The following is a 21,443-nucleotide window of genomic DNA, read 5'->3' as shown; positions in this document are numbered from 1 at the left end:
GCATCTGATCCTTCCCCAAAACCATTTCCCACTTTCTCCATTATCCTGGATGTCTTTTGCATTCAGAAATCTACCGTATTCCTAAACAAGTTCAGCAACTTGTCCTACACAACCTCTGTGGTAGGGACTGCCACCGAGTTACCACCACTAAGAAATCTCTCCTGAGATCGTGACTCCTAATCCTTTACTCACCTCCCATTCCCCCGCACAGCGGAAACAGCCACTCTGCTTTTAAGGCATGAGAATTTTGAAATGACATTGAATAGTGCACAGTATAGCTTAATCCCATCTGTGTGCACATGATCCATATCCCTCCATTTCCTGCCTGTTCTCATGCCTGTAACTGCCTCTTAATCATCACTGTTGTATCTGCTTCCACCAGGACCCCAGGCAATCTGTTCCATGCATCTACACTCCTCTGTGAAAGAAAATTTTAAACTTTCCCCCTTCACCTTAAACCTATGCTGTCTAATATTTGACATTTCCACCATGGGGAAAAGACTAACTACCTTATCTATGCCTCTCATTTTTTTTAATATAAATCTCTACCAGGTCTCCCCTCAGCCTCTGGATCTTGTAGTTAATATTCTCCAATACAGGCAGCATCCTGATGAACCTCTTCTGCACCTTCTCCAAAGCCTCCACACTCTTCCTTTATTCTGGTGACCAGAGCGACACATCACACACTGAGTGAAGCCTAACCAAAGTTTTGAGCGCAGCACTAGTCAATGCTACTTCTGCTCTTAAGAGTGTTGGATCATTCAAGGAATCAGCCTAGTGAACTATTACTGCACTCCTTTCCCTGTCTTAAGAGTGAAGATTCACTAAAAGATGCCTGGAATAGAACATTTCATAGTCAGAGGACTCTCTCGGCCCGAAACATCGACTCCATAGATGCTCCCTGACCTGCCAAGTTCCTGCAGTATTTTTGTGTGGTACCTCTAATCTTTCGTTCACCTTCCCTGGGAAGAAGACTACATGAGGTCACTCTTCCTATATCTTCATGATTTTATACACTTCAGTAAGGCTACCCTCAATCTCTTACATTCCAAGGCACAAAATCCTAGTCTGCTCAATTTCTCTCCATAACTCAGGCCCTCAAGTTCTGGTAGCATTCTTGTACAATTTCTCTGCACCCTTCTGAGTTTAATGATGCATCTCCTAGAACAGAGCGATCAAAGCTGTATACAGTACTGCAGGTGCAGTTTCACCAATATCTTGTAGAATTGCAACCTAACATCCCAACACCTATGCTCAATGCCCTGACTGATAAAAGGCCAGCATGCCAAAAGCTTTCTTCTCCATTTTGTCTACCTGTGACATAGCAGGTAAAGATCCTGCTTCAGTACTACACAACCCTACCACCCACAGGTTTGCATTCATTGACCAGTGTACGAGAACCACCCCCCCAATCCCTTTGTACACCAGCATTTACCTGTCATTATGCAAATTATATTTGAGCTTTCTGATTTGCCTACATGCATCATCTAAAGCATGCTTCACCAACACTTGCCCACTCACCTTGTCTAACTTGACCTGAAGCCTTTGTCAACCTGTTCATATCCTCTGTTCCACCTCCCAGTGGGGCATCCCAATCCTTCTCGCCTTACTTCCGAGTACCCCTTCTTTCTCAAGTAACAACACATGTGAGCTAATTTTATGCTCAAGTGTGAGTCAAAGAGTCAGAGTAATACCACACTGATCCAGGCCCTTCAGCCCAACAAGTCTCTGCTGATCAAGTCTAGCTGGTCCCCATTTCCTTCACTTGGCTTACATTAACCAATTAACCTCCCAGTATATCTTTGGGACATGGGAGGAAGTCAGAGCTCCTCAGGAAAGTCTCAAAGCCCGAGATGCTGGAAATTTGAAACTGATGAAATGTCTTTAAACTGAACCTGATTCTGTCTTTCTCTCTCATCCTCCAAAAATACTGCCTGCCCTGCTTAATGGTTCTAGATTTTTGTACATTTATTCCGACTGTTTTCTGTCCGTCAACCAGCTTTCTATGTCAGTACGTTACTCCCAGTCCCACGAGCTTCAGTTTTGTGCATTAACTGCTTATCCCAATCCGTCACATGCATTGGCTCTGCCTTGTCTATTCTATCAGTTACATCAGCAAATCCTCCAGTAATTTTGTTAAACATGATTCCCATTTCATGAACCCTTGTTGATTTTGTTTAATCCCGCTGATATAGCCTTTAAATTTCCTGAATTGTAAATTACATCCTGAGAAACACTAGCATTTGCCCCATCACTGATCTTACACTAACTTGTGTGGTTTTCTTTCTACAGCGTATTTAAGTAGTGGGGTGACATTTGCCACCCTCCAAACTACAGGTCTGGTCCACAATCTGTAGAATACAGGAAAACAACACTCAAACATCTACTGCTTCCATGGCGTCTACTTTCAGTACTCTGAGATGTAGATTATTTGGCCGTGAGAGTTATCAGCTCAGTCACATTCACTTCTGCAACATTATTTATACAAGTACCAATATCATCAAATTTCTTCTCTCATAAAACACATTTCCCCCAGCTTTTCTGGGCAATTATTCGGGAAAGACACACTTAGGTTCTTAAATTTAAAATAAAGGGAATATAGATATGAAGAATTGGCTTAAGTAGATTTCAAATTGAAATCAAAAGGCATCACAGGATAGTTATAGAAGGAGGCTATTCAGCCCATCATGTCCATACCAGCTCTACGAAGCAGTATCCTAGTCATAGTCATACTTTATTGATCCCGGGGGAAATTGGTTTTTGTTACAGTTGCACCATAAATAATAAATATTAATAAAACCATAAATAGTTAAATAGTAATATGTAAATTATGCCAGGAAATAAGTCCAGGATCAGCCTATTGGCTCAGGGTGTCTGACCCTCCAAGGGAAAGTTGTAAAGTTTGATGGCCACAGGCAGGAATGACTTCCTATGACGCTCTGTGCTGCATCACGGTGGAATGAGTCTCTGGCTGAATGTACTCCTGTGCCCAACCAGTCCATTATGTAGTGGATGGGAGACATTGACCAAGATGGCATGCAACTTAGACAGCATCCTCTTTTCAGACACCACCGTCAGAGAGTCCAGTTCCATCCCCACAACATCACTGGCCTTACGAATGAGTTTGTTGATTCTGTTGGTGTCTGCTACCCTCAGCCTGTTGCCCCAGCACACAACAGCAAACATGATCGCACTGGCCACCACAGACTCGGAGAACATCCTCAGCATCGTCCGCCAGATGTTAATGGACCTCAGTCTCCTCAGGAAACAAAGACGACTCTGACCCTTCTTGGAGACAGCCTCAGTGTTCTTTGACCAGTCCAGTTTATTGTCAATTCATATCCCCAGGTATTTGTAATCCTCCACCATGTCCACACTGACCCCCTGGATGGAAACAGGGGTCACCGGTGCCTTAGCCCTCCTCAGGTCTACCACCAGCTCCTTAGTTTTTTTCACATTAAGCTGCAGATAATTTTGCTCACACCATGTGACAAAGTTTCCTACCATAGCCCTGTACTCAGCCTCATCTCCCTTGCTGATGCATCCAACTATGGCAGAGTCATCAGAAAACTTCTGAAGATGACAAGACTCTGTGCAGTAGTTGAAGCATGCAGTATGGGGATCCCGACTGATCCCCATAGCCCTACAGCTTCTTTCCACCTCCCCCTTGAAGTCCTCCCTACTTCTCCTAAATACAGTAACCCCAGATCATAAAACAGTCACTTCTGGGTCATCTCATATGAAATTTCTCTCCATTTACTTTGTCATTCAAAATTTAAAATCCCATTTTCATATTTCCTCACAACCTACTCTTTCCAAGGAGAATAATCCCAGTTTATGATCCAAGTTACAGAGAGATCAGAACAAATGGTTGAAGACTTGACTTGGAAGTATCTAACAGAACAGCAGATTAACAGTGGCAGATATTTGAAGAAATACTTTTCTCCCCCCAATAAAGATACATACCATTAAGAAGTACGGTTCTTTGGAAAAGTGGTTTTGTCTGTAGCCGATTCAAGAGATTGCAGTTGATATTAGTTTAAAAGAGGGATATAATGTTGCCAAGAATAATGTGGGCATGAGAACTGAGGGTATTTTAGAAAATAAAGATAACTAAAATATTGGTATGGGATCAGAAACAAGAGAAAATCTGCAGATGCTGGAAATCCAAGCAACACAAACAAAATGCTGGAGGAACTCGGCAAGCCAGGCAGCACCTATTATTTTCCACAGATGCTGCCTGGACTACTGAGTTCCTCCAGCATTTTGAGTGTGTATATTGGTATGGGAGATTGTAGAAGAGGTCTGTATAGAGGGTTCCAAAGTAACCAGTCCCTTAGAAGCTAAAACAGGATCTCAGTAACAGGGAAGTACAGTCCATACCTGTCCTCAGACCACATACAGAGTGCTTTAACTATGTATTTTATCTGCATCATCTACTTGTTTAATGAAAAACTCACCGTTTTCTCAACTGTAGCAGCAAGTTTCTTAAATGCCGCAGACTCTGAATCCTCCAGTTCCTCTGTGAATTGCTTGTTAGCAATTGTAAGGTAACCATTGTACATTTTCTTGATTCGATTATCTGGCCGAACTAGAGGAAGTCAAAAGGTAAAGTTAGCAAATAAGAACAATTCTCATTCTAAGACCTCTGCAGTGCTTCTATTACTAGTTTCATACTAACAATATTAGCAAAGCCAACCACTGCATTCATTAATCTGGATATTGTAGGGTAACATAATTGGTAGAAATGTACATAATTCACAACCACCGATACTGAGTTGGGGTTTCGCTTTAAGAGACTGATCTGACGTGATGACATAATTGTAAAAGGTTTTTAGCACGCTTTTGTTGTGTAGGTTTTGGAGTTCATTAAAATGTGTTATGGGTTCTGTTAAACATAAAATGCCTCACTTTGTCTTATTTGCAGAAACCTACAATATAAATTTCCGTCCAGCTCTGAATGTTTAATTCCCTCTAGAACATTCTGCGGTCTCAATACGAGATTGTAAACCCAATATGCTACAGGTATTCAGTCCAGTGTGTAAGCACACTGCGCTCCAGAATTATCTGCAGCTTAATGTGAAAAAGACTAAGGAGCTGGTGGTAGACCTGAGGAGAGCTAAGGCACCGGCAACCCCTATATCCATCCAGGGGGTCAGTGTGGACATGGTGGAAGATTACAAATACCTGGGGATATGAATTGACAATAAACTGGACTGGTCAAAGAACACTGAGGCTGTCTACAAGAAGGGTCAGAGCCGTCTCTATTTCCTGAGGAGACTGAGATCCTTTAACATCTGCCGGACGATGCTGAGGATGTTCTACGAGTTTGTGGTGGCCAGTGCTATCATGTTTGCTGTTGTGTGCTGGGGCAGCAGGCTGAGGGTAGCAGACACCAACAGAATCAACAAACTCATTCGCAAGGCCAGTGATGTTGTGGGGATGGAACTGGACTCTCTGAAGGTGGTGTCTGAAAAGAGGATGCTGTCTAAGTTGCATGCCATCTTGGTCAATGTCTCCCATCCACTACATAATGGACTGGGTGGGCACAGGAGTACATTCAGCCAGAGACTCATTCCACCGAGATGCAGCACAGAGCGTCAGAGGAAGTCATTCCTGCCTGTGGCCATCAAACTTTACAACTCCTCCCTTGGAGGGTCAGACATCCTGAGCCAATAGGCTGGTCCTGGACTTATTTCATAATTTACTGGCATAATTTACATATTACTAATTAACTATTTATGGTTCTATTACTATTTATTATTTATGGAGCAACTGTAACGAAAACCAATTTCCCCCGGGATCAATGAGGTATGACTATGACTATTTAACATTCACTGCTGGGTCAACAAAGGACACTGGCTAAAGACCCAGGAGCGATGCAAGGAGAAACTACAAACTGATCAGCAAAATGTTACATTGTCGAATGTACAACCTTAATGTACTGCAGATAAGAGATTTGATTGTAGTTTTTAAAAATTTAACTAGGTAAACATTTGAAGGTGTAAAAAAATTCGAGTTATGGGGAAGGAGCAGCATGGTGGGAGGATTGCTCTCCAAAGAGGCAGGCACATCCTTCATGAACCGTGTGGTCTTTGGTGATGTAACAGCATACATAAGCATGCTGTATTTCTCCATTATAAGGAAATTTATTCTAATCTGTAGCACATTTGATAGTGCACTGTATATTTATCCCTGAGTGTAAATAGTGGGTACATTGAATATTTATCTCTTTTGCAAGTATTACATGTCCTAGATTTTTATAATCACTCTGTGTTCTACATATTTAGCCCTGGAGATAAATGAATTTTGCTCAGGACATTTAGCATTCATGAATTTCACTGGTATAACATTAATTCAGCTATACAACAAAGGCAACACTGAGAGCAGACAGCTTCTACTCTCATCTGCAGTATTCCACTGCTGTGACAGCAACAGTGGTGCAATCATTCAAGTTGAGTATGATGTTCTCCAAAGGATTGTCTATTGGTGGCTGTAGAGTACAGATCCAGGATCCACGTATTCTGGGGTAGTGTGAGCAAAATATACTTACAATGAAAATGCCAAACAAGGAGTCCAGTCATCAGGGACAAGAGGGCAGCCCCAATAATCACTCCCACAAGTAGCATTCTCTCCTTTGGGCTGCGTTTCTCCAACTTTTTCTGGTTACTTGCTGGAAGGAACTCCATTTCTTCAGGAATGCCATTGATTTCCTGCAGAAATCCAGAACATGCTGTTAAAAGCAAACAAACCCACTCTAGAGCAACCCAGCATTCTTACAGCTTTCAGTGAGTAAATATTAACTTTCCAAAATGCAATTGTTGGCAACATTGCATAATATGGGATTAAAGAGGCAGACAAAGTTTGGTCAATACACTGAATTAGGGAGAAATGGTAATTGTAAGAAAGGAATGAAAATATGTCAAAATTAATAAACTGGCAGAACAAACATGCAACTGGAAATTTTATATTATGTCAGGTAGATCTTTCTGAGAAGAATATGAAGATCATGTCCTACTTGGAGTCCAAATAGAATAAATCTGAGACAACTGAGAAAAATCTCAAACACACTGAGCTGTTAAAAAAGCCTTACAAGCCCTAGAAAACTCTGGCTGACTTCCTGGGAAAATAACTAAAAATAGAAATTATGCAAACTTTGGAGAGAAAGATGCAAAGAACAGACTTTACCATTACTGTCAAGTCATAGGAACAGCCCTGATTCAGTCAGGAGTGCAGGGTTGCAACATGGGCAAAAACAAGTCGCCCAGACAGAGCTAAATGATGCCATGGCTAATGGATCCAACTGAAGCTTGCAGTCCCACCAAATCCATCCATGAAAGACGGTGGACAATTAAACATTGAACATCCCAATGCTCTGTGATGGTGCGACCATGGTTAAAGACAAAGCTGAAGCATATGCATAGGCAGAAGTGCCGAGATCCTCCAAGTATTTTCAATGACACAGAAGCCAGTTTTGAGCCAGTTTGATTCACTCCACCATGGTATCAAAGACTAAGAACACTGGATGCTGAAAAAGCTGTTGATCAGCCAACATCATAGCCAGACTCAGAACCAGCTATACCCCTAACAAAGCTATTCCAGCACTGCTGCAACACGTCAAATAGATTATGATGTAGAAAAGTGCCCAGGTATATCCTATCTGAAAAACGTATGATAAATCTAATCTGGCTAATCCCAACCCAGTCAGACTCATGCTGGTCCACAGCTGAGTGATGCAAAGTGCTATCAAGGCAGTTATTCACCATTCACCTACTGACTGATATCCAGTTTGAGTTTGAGCAGGACCACCCTTCTTCAGGCCTTGTCAAATACAAGAGGGTGTAGATTTGAGGTGAGAGGAGCTAAATCGAAAGGAGATTTGTGAGCAGGTTTTTGAGGGTGATAGATGCTGCACAAGGAGATGGAGGAAGCAGAAACAAGAGGCAGGGGCAGGCACACAAACAAACAAGGGATTGAGGAATCTGGACCACGTGCAGGCGGATGAGATTTCTTTAAATTGGCATCACAGTTGGCATAGACATTGTGGACCAAAAGGCCTGTTCCTGTGCTGTCCTGTCCTATGTTCTACAACATTACCTACTTCCACCACCAAACAATATGATCCAGATTCTAACCACTCTCCGGGTGAACATAGAACCACTTAGACCCACAATGTCTCCACTGAACACAATGGTGAATTCAACCAATACTCTTTTGCCTGCACATAATCCATATCTCTCCAGATTCATGTTTGCAACAGAATCTTAAACTATCACAGGTTACTCCAATACTCCCCCCACCCCAGCAGCACGTTCCAGGCACTCACCTCTCTGTGTAAAACACCTACCTCACACATCTCATTTGAAGTTCCCTCCCTCTCACTTTAAATGCATGCTCTCGTATTTAAGATTCCTACCATGGCAAAAAAAAGTGATTCTGACAGTCTAGCTATGCCTCTCATAATCTTATAAACTTCCATCAGGTTTCCCCTCAGCCTCTGCTGCTCCAGAGAAAGTAACCCAAGTTTGTCCCACTTTCCCTTATAGCACAGATCCTGTAATCCGGACAGCATCCTACTACTACTACGTCGACTCAGGCCTAGGGAGCCAGCATCGGGCATCCTGGTAAACCTCTTCTGCATCTTCTCTGGACTTCACATCCTTCTGTAATGAAGAGAGAGACAGAGAGAGAATGGACAAGGTGCTGTGAGTCCACTAACGGGGTCAGACCCCGAGCAGGAGTCTGAGGTCCAGGGTGTTTGGTGAGGAGAGGAGACGGAGACGGACTGGTGTGGAGCGTCTGGTCGACCACCGTTGTTGGTCCCAGGCGGCCGGTCGAGGTGGTCCGAGGGGGTCGCAGGGTGAAGAAGAAGGTCCTTGAGCTCCAACGGTTTTTGTGCACGAAGAGATTGAACTTTGATAAGTGTGGCACCTTTTATTTTCCTTTTATATTTTATTCTCTATTAATTATATAGTTCCAGTAATATCTATAAACTGTAAATCATTTAATTGTATCTGGTGTATTGTCTGTTATTTGGGCGGGGTGGGGTACATCACACAGCATCCACACAAACTTAATTACCCAGTTTGGCAGGGCCGAGGGCTGTTTCCCTAGACGACAGCGAGCTAGTGACCCTGAGGCTTGCCGGGGGGGGGGCTACACATGCTTTTGGGGTGGTGCATGATTTTGGGTCACTTTGGCAACAGAGAGAGTTTATTACATCCTCGGGGAAGCCTATACAACACGCGCACCTTATTAAAATTTATTGCAAGCAGTGCAGTTACCAAAACAAATTGCTGTCATTAAGTACAAAGCTCTCGCTCATGCTCCAGACCCCGTTGCACAGGGTAATGAGGCTGCCAATACAGCAGCTAAAAGGGCCACGACTGATGAAAAAGCAATGCAGGTGCTCATGTAAGTGCAATGCACTCCAACATCTCCTACTCCAACTTGGCAGGATTTGGTTGCTGCCCAAGGAGCCCCAGAGAAGGCAAGAAGGGTACGGAGGGATTAGCAATGCTTCACGGACTCTGAAGGGTATGGAGACATCTGGACAATCGCCTGGTGTGCCCCAGAAATCTCCTACATGCCCTTGTTCTGCTAGTGCGTGGGAAAGGTCATGCAGAGAAGGTGGGGGAAGAGGGGGATTATAATTCAGACACAACAATGATTTGCACCAGGGCTGACAGTAGTTTCAGGGCAGGTTGTGCAAAGCTGTGAAATCTGTCAACAAAATAGTAGAGGAAAATCACTTGCTAAATTTGATCATTTGCCACCCGCGAAGGCGCCATTTACCATGTTGCAGACAGACTTTGTGCACATGCCTGCCAGCGGGGTATAAATCTCTGTTAGTAATAGTCAATATGTTCTCCAAGTGGTGGAGGCCTTTCCCACTAGAAAGGATGATACTCAAACAGTGGTTAAGACATTGATAAAGGAGATTAATCCCAGATTTGGGGTGCCATACTGAGGGACTAATTTTACAGATAAACTAATCAAAGAATTGGGCCAAGCTTCACTTGGGAGTGTCATCTTCCATATCAGCCCCAGTTCTCAGGATTAGTGAAAAGAATGAATGGATTATTAAAAGATGTTGATCGTCCATCATTGACGTCGATGAGGACCTGGACACCATAATGGTGTCGAGACTAGCGCGTGATTTGGATTTAAGTGAGGGAGAGTTGCGCAGCGTCAGCCTCACTCTCTCTTCCCACTTCCCATCTGGATCCAGTGGCAAGACAGAGTCGAGACAGCTGGAGATGGGACTAGCCGCAGTGGATGACCAGGACGTCTTCTGTGTCTTGTCCTGCTCTACACGCTCCACGACGCTTGCAGAGACCGCCTTCTTGATCGTTGGACCTTCCATAGGTCTCGTCCGCTCAATCCGCCGGAGTCTGTCTTCACATGCTGGGATAGACAACTCCCTATCTCACTGAGGGTTTGAGACCCGTCAGCTACCCTCACCTGGTTTAGCCGGCTTGTCAAAGCTGTTGCCCGGGGTGTGGCTGCTGTCGCATGCAAACAGCTATGGGGAGCCACAGGTGAGAGCTGAGTGCCAGGTGGGGACCAAAGGTGGACTAACCACCCTAAAAAGGACGCGACATGTTCCCCCACCAGAGGTGCTACCCCTCCCCGACACCCCATACACCCCAAAAGATACATTGGGGTAAAGGTACATTAAAAGATACATTGGCTAAAACATGCCAGGGAACTAGACTGAAGTGGCCAGAGGCCCTTCCCATGACTTTATATACTTTAAGAAATCAAGTAACTCGGACAACTAAATTAACCCCATTGTAAGTGTAAATGGGTCGAACAATGCCAGGCAGATCCTGACCTCCTTTAACAAGTGCCCAGGCCTCCCTGGTCTAGACACACAAGAAAACTATTGAACTTGTTAAATTTTTGGGTGAAGCCATAAGATTGAATGAGGGGCAAATAGCAGCTGCACTATCTCAGCTGGAGGAAGAGAACACTAATCCCTTTAAACCAGGGGACTATGTGTATGCGAAAAAGCTTAAAGACTCTTTCTCCTCAGTGGAAGGAGCCGTATCACATGATCCTGGTGACAAGGACTGCAGTAAATGTTGAAGGACTGAATTCACGGAATGTGGTCTTGAGAAACTCAGTTACAGAGAAAGGTTGAATAGGTTAGGACTTTATTCCCTGGAGCATAGAAGAATGAGGGGAGATTTGATAGAGGTATATAAAATTATGATGGGTATAGATAGAGCGAATGCAAGCAGGCTTTTTCCACTGAAGCAAGGGGAGAGAAAAACCAGAGGACATGGGTTAAGGGTGAGGGGGGAAAAGTTTAAAGGGAACATTTGGGGGGGCTTCTTCACACAGAGAGTGGTGGGAGTATGGAATGAGCTGCCAAATGAGGTGGTAAATGCAGGTTCTTTTTTAACATTTAATAATAAATTGGACAGATACATGGATGGGAGGTGTATGGAGGGATATGGTCCGTGTGCAGGTCAGTGGGACTAGGCAGAAAATGGTTCGGCACAGCCAAGAAGGGCCAAAAGGCCTGTTTCTGTGCTGTAGTTTTTCTATGGTTTCTAAACTCAGTCACGGTGAAGGACAGCCCAGCGACACAAAAGAAGAATGAGAGTTGTTATATTATTGCTTGGATTCTTATAGGCACGGGCCTCCAAATATATAAATAAGACCCTGCTGCATAACACCTTTTTATCTCTTAGTTACGAATTTACTGTGTGCTTGAATCCTTCTGCTTGCTAAACATGCACTCACAATCCTCATCACAACAGGGGGGGGGGGTAAATCCCTTTTGGGCCTGTTCTGAAGGAGGACAAAGTGGCTGAATGGTTCCTCTGACAGAACGGGACGGGACTGCTGAGGAGAGGGAAGGGGATAATTGGGCAGAATAGGGTTATATCATAGATATGACAAAACATGAGGAAGAATGGACACAGGAAGGATATAGTTAGGAGACTTTTGGGGGATGCCATCAACCCAAGTATAACGTGTCCCACTTTTCTCCGTTCCTAGTATTGAGCGGTTCCCCTGTGGAAGAATTGTGTGTAAAGTGTAGCCACCTCTTGAGGTTGGGGAAACCAGGGTCTGTTAGCATTAGCCATTGCTTACAAACCCGTGACCCACTTGGAAGTAACCTCTTATTTTTCAGGTGAAAGACCACAATCAGTACACCGAAGGGAGGTGCCACCTATTGAAATCAAAGTGGAAATGCCACTCATTTTTTGCAAATATGGCACTCAGAGCTCATTTTCAATATGATTCCCTATAACGGTACTTAATTTGCCTTCAGCTACTGGGCAGCCCCAAAACTGGTTAGGCACCTGTTATTTGGCCTTTGTGGCTCCCTTTATGTGGCACCTAAAATCCTTAAACTTGTCTCCCAACCTCCAGATTAAGAGAGCTATCACTGAGGCGGAGAGGTTTTGGATGATTATGTTTCCTATGTACGGGGCAGGCACAGAAGCTCAAGAGTCCAGTGGTCTCAGCCCTTGCAAAGATAGCCAATGATACCGCTTTGGCCCTGAAGGAAACTCAGCAACAGGTTAAGGAGATAATTGCTGAGGTAGTAGTCATTAGAACGGTAGCACTGCGAAATAGAATGGCTCTGGACTTCATACTAGCTGAGAAAGGTGGAACCTGTACTATCATAGGACAGGAATGTTGTACCTACATCCCTGACGAGTCCAAGAATATAATTCATCTGGCAGACCATATTCAGAAGAGTGTGAAACAAATACGTAAGGTAGGAGAAGAATTCACAACTATGATCCTCCTGGAGGGTGGTGGCCTTTGGGAATCTTTTAGGAGGGTGGTGGACAATGGTGGTGCATTATGGATTGATACTGGTATTGATAGTAGTGGTAGTAACGATCTTTAGATTTACGTGTGCCCTGATATCCCAGCCCTGGCAGGAACCCACAGGGATGTTTCCAAAGATGAAGTTGGAGCCCTTTGATCCTGAGTATGAGGAAGATGCTTGTTTAGATATGCAGCCTCTGACCCCAGGTTAAGAAGCCCCTTATCCGCAAGATGAGGAGGAATAAGGTTCAACTGACAATCAAAAAGAAGGGGACTGTGGAAGAAAATTAAGCCTGAGAATTAAGGGTTAACAAAATCATGAGAATAGCAGGGTGGGGTAAGAAACAAATGGTGTCTGTCTGTCTACTCATACTAATTAGCGTTCTGTTAGAAATGAAGAACTGATAAGCACAGACGTAGTTAACCCTTAGCCTTCAAGATTACATGACTAACTGCTTGGTTTCTTATAATTAATGGGAAGGTTCCTTTCACCTTCAAGGCTGCAGGACTGACACTTGGCTCTTCTCATTAATGGGGAACTGATTGTGTATGCGGGGACCCCATGTCTAATTTTGTGTAAGGTATGGCAGCATCCAGAACCTTCTCAATAAGGTCTAAGCAGGAACTCTTGACCCCTGAAAACTGGTAACCTGCATGTACTTTAAGGTATAAAAGACCACGCTTGTGCTCACTCTAGCAGTCAGCAGTCCCATTCTGATATGTCCCACATCCCATTTCCATTCTGACATGTCTATCCACAGCTTCCTCTACTGTAAAGATGAAGCCACACTCTGGTTGGAGGAACAACACCTTATATTCCATCTGGGTAGCCTCCAACCTGATGGCATGAACATTGACTTCTCTAACTTCTGCTAATGCCCCACCTCCCCCTCGTACCCCATCCGTTATTTATTTATATACACACATTCTTCTCTCTCTCTCCTTTTTCTCCCTCTGTCCCTCTCACTATACCCCTTGCCCATCCTCTGGGTTCTCCCCCCACCTGGTCTTTCTCCCTGGACCTCCTGTCCCATGATCCTCTCATATCCCTTTTGTCAATCACCTGTCCAGCTCTTGGCTCCATCCCTCTCTCTCTTGTCTTCTCCTATCATTTTGGATCTCCCCCTCCCTCTCTCAAATCTCTTACTCACTCTTCCTTCAGTTAGTCCTGACGAAGGGTCTCGGCCTGAAACGTCGACTGTATCTCTTCCTACAGATGCTGCCTGGCCTGCTGCGATCACCAGCAACTTTGATGTGTGTTGCTTTTAGTGAGCTCTCCGTGGTCACGCAATAAAGTAATTAAACCAAATACCAGGGTCTAGACCTTTGCTCAAGTCTAAATGGCGATTGTAAATTTCTCTGACAGCCAGAAAGCAACTTATCTTTTTCCATAATTACCTTGAAACTAGTGGTATTATGATCACTAGATACAAGGTGTTGCCCTACACAAACTTCCGTCACCTATCATGTCTCATTCTCCAGTAGGAGATCCATTATCACAAATCACCTATCACTACTTTATATTTCTTTCAACCGTCTGTGATCTCTCTACAAATTTGCTCCTCAAAATCTCACTGACTATTGAAAGGTCTCTAATATAATCCCATTAACATGGTCATCCCTTTCTTATTCCTCAGTTCCACCCATATAACCTCAGTAGATGAGCTCTCCAGTGTGTCCTGCGTGCGCACTGCTCCAACATTATTCCCTGTCTAGTAATGCCACCCTCTTCCCCTTTAATCCTTTCCACTGTATCATGTCTAAAGCAACGGAACCCCTGAACATTGTGCTTGTTATCTATATGAATTTTAGCAAGACACAGTCCCACATGGTAGGCTGCTCTGTAAGGTTTGATTCTATGGGTTCAGGGAGAGTTAATTAGGTGAATTCAAAACTAGCTCAGAGGTTGGTGGTTGAAGGTTGTTTCTCAGAATGGAGGACGGTGACTACTGGTGTGCTAGAGACCAGTGTTGGGACCCTTGTTATTCTTAAATGATTTTGATGTGAATGCACAAGACCTGATCAGTAAGTTTACAGATGATAGGAAATTAGCAGGGGTTGTTGATAGTGAAGATGATCATAGATTATAGGGGGAATCTTGATGAGTTAGGGAAATGAGCCAAGGAGTGGCAAATGAAACTCAATACAGATAAGTGCGAGGTGATGCAGTTTTGAAAACCAGTGGAAGACTTGCACTATGAATAGTGGGACATTAGGGAGGGACCTAGGAGTACAAGCATATAGTTTGTTGAAAGCAGCATGACAGGTAGACAAGGTGATGAGAAAGGTATTTATTATGCAAACATTTAACAGACCAGGGCATTGAGAATAGGAGTTGGGACACAATGCTGCACATTAAGTAATTGGTGAGGCCACACTTGGACTATTGAGTACATTTTTGGTTACGGGAAAGATTTGGTTAAACTGGAATGAGTGCAGAGAAGATTTATGAGGATGTTGTCAGGATTAGAGGGTCTGAGTTATAGGGAGAAGTTGGCCAGGCTACGTCTTTATTCCTCAGAGTATAGGAGAATGAGGAGCAACCTAATAAAAGTGTTTAAAATTACAGGAAACATATTAAGTTGGACGGTAACAGTCTTTTCTCCAGGTTAAGGAAGACCAAAATTGGGGGCCATAGATTCAGGATGAGAGGGGAAGATTTAAAAGGGACTGGAGGAGCAACTCTTCCTTGCAGAGGGTGGTGAGTACATGGAACAAGCTGCCAGAGGAAGTGGTTCACACAGGTACAAGAGTATCATTTAAGAAGCGCTTGTATAGGTACATGGAGGGGCAGGGCTTAAAGGGATATGGGCTGAGCACAGAATATTAGGACTAATTGGGTTGGCATGGACTTGTTACGCCAATGACCCTGTATTGCACTATGATTCCATGAGTGTGACATCCACCATCCAGGCCATGCCCTCTTTACAATACTACCATCAGGCGGGAGATTCAATAACAGCTTTTCCCCACTGTTATCAGGTTCTTAAACCAACTCGAAAACTCCCATCACTACCTCAGACTATATTCCTTTCTCTCGCTGAACTTCCACTAGTGTCATTGTTTATTTTTTGCACATGTAATTTATGTACAATTCATGTTAATTTATGTTAAAATATGTTTGTCATGTTTGTAACATACTATGTTACTGCTGCAAAAAGTTAATTTTCAAGCATTTGTGTGTACACCTTGAATTTGAAAATCAAATGAGCTGTTTATGTCCATAATCAAAAATAACAACAAAATGTTGGAAATACTCATCAGGTAACATTTTCAGGTGGGAAACATTACATCAAAATAGCAGTGGAAAACTCTATCAAAGTAGTTTTAATGAGAACTTGATCTGAGATTTGACGTTTCTCTTCCCACAGATGCTGTCTGACCTGAAGAGTACTTCCCAGTGTTTACAGCTTTGACCAATACTCGTTACTGTGAAATCAGTCTTTTCTAATTACACCACTAAAACAGGGCCTGGTGAGCTAAGTGGAACTCGGGTTAATCATTTACGTCAATAAAAATCAGGTAAATCCTCCTCCCACAGTCTGCCTCCACCCAGCTCATCGCATACCCACACCTGTACAGACATGCACACGGCAGGTCGATACTCTGTCAGGCCCTGCACTTCACACTGAATTATAACGAGAATAAACCTTCGACCAGCTGAACAGGTGATTACAGTCAGGGTATGTCGTACAACCTGCACACTTTTGAAGTGACCCCTTCAGAACTACTCAGACAAAGCAGGCCCTTTGCATGCCAATCAAGATGTGTGTCTAAGCTAGTTCCATTTACACACATTTGGCACATATCCCTCTTTCCTATCCACATACCTGTCCAACCTTTTAAATGTTGTTAATCCACCTGCCTTAACCACTTCTTTTGGCAGCTCATTTCATATACGGATCACTCTGGGTAAAAACTTTGCCCTTTAGGTCCCCATTAAATCTCACCCCTCTCACCTTCAACCTATGCCCTTTAAGTGCTTGATTCTCCAACCTTGGGAAAAGGTCTGTTGTATATTACAATGCTCCAGTCACCAAAAGCTGACAAGTGGTAATTTGGAAGTGACTGAGCCACAGGTGGAAAATTTTTACTATCTCCCTGTGACTATGTAAGTTTCTACCACGTGCTCCAATTTCCTTCCACAGCCAAAAGTTGTGTAGATCGTAGGGTTAATTGGCTGCTGTAATCTATGAGTGATATAGCCTGGAGAGTTGCTGAAAATGTTGAGAGGATGAAATGAGTACAAAATCAAAGCGTGTTGGTCTGTGAAGTCTCACTGGGCCAAAGGGCTTGTTTCTACAGTGTATCGCTCTGTATAAAACTCTCAGCAGAGGGAGTTGCCCCAGCACAATCACAAGAACCAGGTGGCCAAAGTTCACAACAAACATTTTAACAAGCAAAGAAGCAGATTTCCTCAAAGTGAACCCTTGGGGTTTGAGGAGGGAATTCAGTCCTTGGTAACCATCAACTACCTACTTACACTGATTCTATTTTATTCTCAACTTCCCCAGATCCTCCCTCTCACCTAAATACAGGGGGAATTCAGAGGCTAATTAACCCACCAACACCACCCCCCCACATCTTTCGGATGGAGGAGGAAGAAGCCGGAACACCAAAGGAAACCTGCACGGTCTCAGGGTGAACATGCAAACTCCACACAGACAGCACCTGAGGTCAGGATCAAATGAGCATTGCTGGAGCTGAGGCATGCCAACTAGTGGAATGCTGGCACAGCAACAACCTGGCACAACGTCAGTAAGACGAAAGAGCTGATTGTGGACTTCAGGACGGGTAAGACGAAGAACATGTACCAATCCTCATAGAGGGATCAGAAGTGGAGAGAGTGAGCAGTTTCAAGTTCCTGGGTGTCAAGATCTCTGAGGATCTAACCTGGTTCCAACATATCGAAGTAGTCATAAAGAAGGCAAGACAGCGATTATAAATTATTAGGAGTTTGAAGAGATTTGGCATGTCAACAAATACACTCAAAACCTTCTATAGTTGTACTGTGGAGAGCATTCTGACAGGCTGCATCACTGTCTGGTATGGAGGGGCTACTGCACAGGACCGAAAGAAGCTGCAGAAGGTTGTAAATCTAGTCTGCTCCATCTTGGGCACTAGCCTACAAAGTACCCAGGACATCTTCAGGGAGCGGTGTCTCAGAAAGGCAGTGTTCATTATTAAGGACCTCCAGCACCCAGGGTATGCCCTTTTCTCACTGTTACCATCAAGAGGAGATACAGAAGCCTGAAGGCACACACTCAGTGATTCAGGAACAGCTTCTTCCCCTCTGCCATCCGATTCCTAAATGGACATTGAACCCTTGGACTCTACCTCATCTTTTTGAATATACAACATTTTTGTTTTTTTGTACTTTTTAAAACCTATTCAATGTACATATACTGTAATTGATTGAATTATTTTTCTCTTCTATATTATGTATTGCATTGAACTGCTGCTGCTAATTTAACAAATTTCACGTCACATGCTGATGATAATAAATCTGATTCTGTCTGACCTTCTGAATGCTTCCAGCACTATCAACCACTCCTTTGGGGTGTATGAGGTGTCAGGGAGGGGTAGCACCTCTGGTGGGGGAACATGTCGCGTCCTTTTCAAAGTGGTTAGTCCAGCTTTGGTCCCCACCTGGCACTCAGCTCTCATCTGTGGCTCCCCGTAGCTGTTTGTATGCGACAGCGGCCACACCCCGGGCAACGGCTTCGACAAGCCGGCTAAACCAAGTGAGGGTAGCCGACGGGTCTCAAACCCTCGGTGAGATAGGAAGTTGTCTATCCCAGCATGCGAAGACAGACTCCGGCGGATTGAGCGGACGAGACCAATGGAAGGTCCAACAGTCAAGAAGGCGGTCTCTGCAAGTGTCGTGGAACGTGTAGAGCAGGACAAGACACAGAAGATGTCCTGGTCATCCACTGTGCCTAGTCCCATCTCCAACCGTCTAGACTCTGTCTTGCCACTGGATCCAGATGGGAATTGGGAAGAGAGAGTGAGGCTGATACTACGCAACTCTCCCTCACTTAAATTCAAATCACGCTCTAGTCTCGACACCATCATAATGGTGTTGAGGTCCTCATCGACATTGACGATGAACGAACACTATTACGAGAGCCAGAGGCGAGGAGAATACAAATCAAAAATGAAAAGTGGACACACACAACTGCAGAGTCAGACAGAAACTGGCCTTTCAGCCCAATGAGTCCATGCTGACCATCAGTCACTCCCTCACAATCATCCCATTTTATTCCTCCCACATCCTTCCCAAATGCTGCACTCTGGGGTGATTTACATGATGATGATGATGACGTCGACTCAGACCTGAGAGGCCAGCGTTGGGCATTTTCATGCCTTACAAGGCGCAGTTCGAAAGGCTGTGTGGGGCGCCACTCTTCGCACAGACATTTCGTAGTATTATTTTACTAAGCCAAATTGCGAGCTTAACATCAACCGGGCACGGATGGAGAGCGCGCACGGGAGCGGTCTGTCACTGGACCGAACTCGGAAACCTCCATTCTTGAGCCTGGCGCTGATCTCACTGCGCCACCAGCTGACCTTTACAATGGCCAGTTAACCTCCAATCTGCATGTCTTCAGGATGGGGAAAAAACCAGGGCAACCAACATAAACACAGGGAGAACATGCAAACTCCATATGGACAGCAACACAAGTCAGAATCAGACCCAGGTTTCTGGAGCCATGAGGCAACGGCTCTAACAGCTGCATCACTGTTATCCCGAGATAGGGAAATAGTTTAGAGCACCAAGTACAAAATTAATTATTTGTTCAAACATGGATTTATAATGATGACCAGTAAGTTACAGCGCAGGAGACCATTCAGCCCATTGCATTCATACCAGCCCTACACAACACATCCTATCTGGTCCCAATCCCAATGCCTCTGCAGCCTCTCCCCATTCAGGTATTAATCCAGATCCCTCTTGAACTCTGCAAGTGAACCATGCTTCACTGCTCCTCCGAACAGTGACCCTAGAGCCCAACCAGTCACTGTGCAAAGATAACTTTTCTAGTCATGCTTGGTTCTTTTGTCAAGTTCCTTCATTTCATGTGCCCTGGTTCTTGACTGCTCAGGCTATGGGAACTTCTCCCCTGCATTCTTCATAAAATCATTTCACAACTTCCATTGTTCTAAGCAGAAGAAACACAGCTCCTCCAGTTGATCCACACAAGTGAAGCCACCTATTCCTGGAATCAATTTGGCAATTCTCTGCACTCTCGTCAAACCCTTTATTTTCCTTGGTTGATGTTTCGCTGGTACATTATCAAGCAAAGAAACGATCCATGTAACAGACACCAGGACAAATGATCTAAGCCTGGATCAAAGTGAAATGTCTTCAGGGGAAACTCAAAGGAAAAGGTAGTGGAGAGGATGGTTGAAAGAGGTCCATGGTTTTGAACAAAGGCAGCTAAAGCCCTGGCTTCTGCTGATACAGCCAGAGCTGGAATAGCACTGATTTCTTTAAGGCAAGGATTCCCAACCTGGGGTCCGCGGACCACTCAGTTAATAGTAGGGGTCCATGGCTGGAAGCTTCAGTAGTCTGGCAGCACCAGTGAAGACCCCACCTACCAACAGGTGTGTCCTAATCACAAAATAATCTGCAGATGCTGGGGTCAAAGCAACACAGGTGTGTCCTAATGAAGGGTCAGCCGTAAACATTATTTACGTATACTATCTAACCCGCTGAATTCTTCCAGCATGTCCTGGCGCATTAGAAAACACAAGTCTCCATGTACACAATTCACCAAAATGATACGACAGAAAATGTTGGAAATAATTGACAGATCAATCTCTTTCCATGGGAAAGGAGTGTTGAGTATATTTATGGGGATATTACTGGGTCACCAGGGACTGAGTTATGGAGAGAGGTTTAGGAGCTTGTAACCTTTTCATTGGAGCATAGGGTGACCTTAGGTATATAAAATTATGAGAGGCAATAAATAAGGTGAATGTGCAGAGTTGGAGAATAATGAAATAGAAGACATAGATTTAAGGTGAGAGGGGAGAGATTTAATAAGAATCTGAGGGGCAACATTTTCACCCAGGTGGTCAGTAGATCGAATGAGCTGCCAGAAGAAGTGGCTGAGGAAGACATTTGGACAGTTACGCGGCTAGGAAAGGTTTTGGGGATATGGACTAAACATAAGCAAATAAGACTGGATTAGGTGGGAATCTTGTTCGCCTCCTTCACTTACCCAAGTTCTCGTCATCCTTCAGTCCCACCCTGCCCTTTCTAACCTTCACCTCTGACCCTGAACAATCCTACCATCCCACAAGCCTCCACATCCAGCACATCATTCTCTGTAACTTCCAGTATCTTCAATGGGACCCCACCACTAAGCACATCTTACCCCTACCTCCAACACACTCTGCTTTCCATAGGGATTGCTCTCTATGTGACTCCCTTGTCCATTCATCCCTCCCCACTGATCTCCCTCCTGGCACTTATCCTTCCAAGCAGTACAAGTGCTACACCAGCCCCTTCACTTCCTCCCTCACCACCATTCAGGGTTCCAAATGGTCCTTCCAAGTGAGGCAACACTTCACCTGCAAATCTGTTGGGATCACCTACTGTATCCAGTGCTCCCAGTGCAGCCCCCTCTGTCGGTGAG

General features: G+C 44.3%; 1 protein-coding gene across 4 annotated transcripts in view; it reads right to left on the bottom strand.

Moving 5' to 3' along the window:
- LOC140185138 (suppressor of tumorigenicity 14 protein homolog) overlaps positions 1 to 21,443 on the bottom strand; it is a 141,055-nt gene that overhangs the window by 97,139 nt on the left and 22,473 nt on the right. For all 4 annotated transcript variants that reach the window (XM_072238500.1, XM_072238497.1, XM_072238498.1 and 1 more), the window contains exons 2-3: positions 6,554 to 6,713; positions 4,461 to 4,591 (exon numbers count right to left, since the gene is read on the bottom strand). In XM_072238500.1, the coding sequence (XP_072094601.1) occupies positions 4,461 to 4,591; positions 6,554 to 6,713 (291 nt within the window). The remainder of the gene's footprint in view (positions 1 to 4,460; positions 4,592 to 6,553; positions 6,714 to 21,443) is intronic.

Source organism: Mobula birostris, chromosome 20, assembly GCF_030028105.1.
Source record: "Mobula birostris isolate sMobBir1 chromosome 20, sMobBir1.hap1, whole genome shotgun sequence".
Lineage (NCBI taxonomy): Eukaryota > Metazoa > Chordata > Chondrichthyes > Myliobatiformes > Myliobatidae > Mobula > Mobula birostris.
This window is presented reverse-complemented; position numbering and strand designations above follow the sequence as displayed.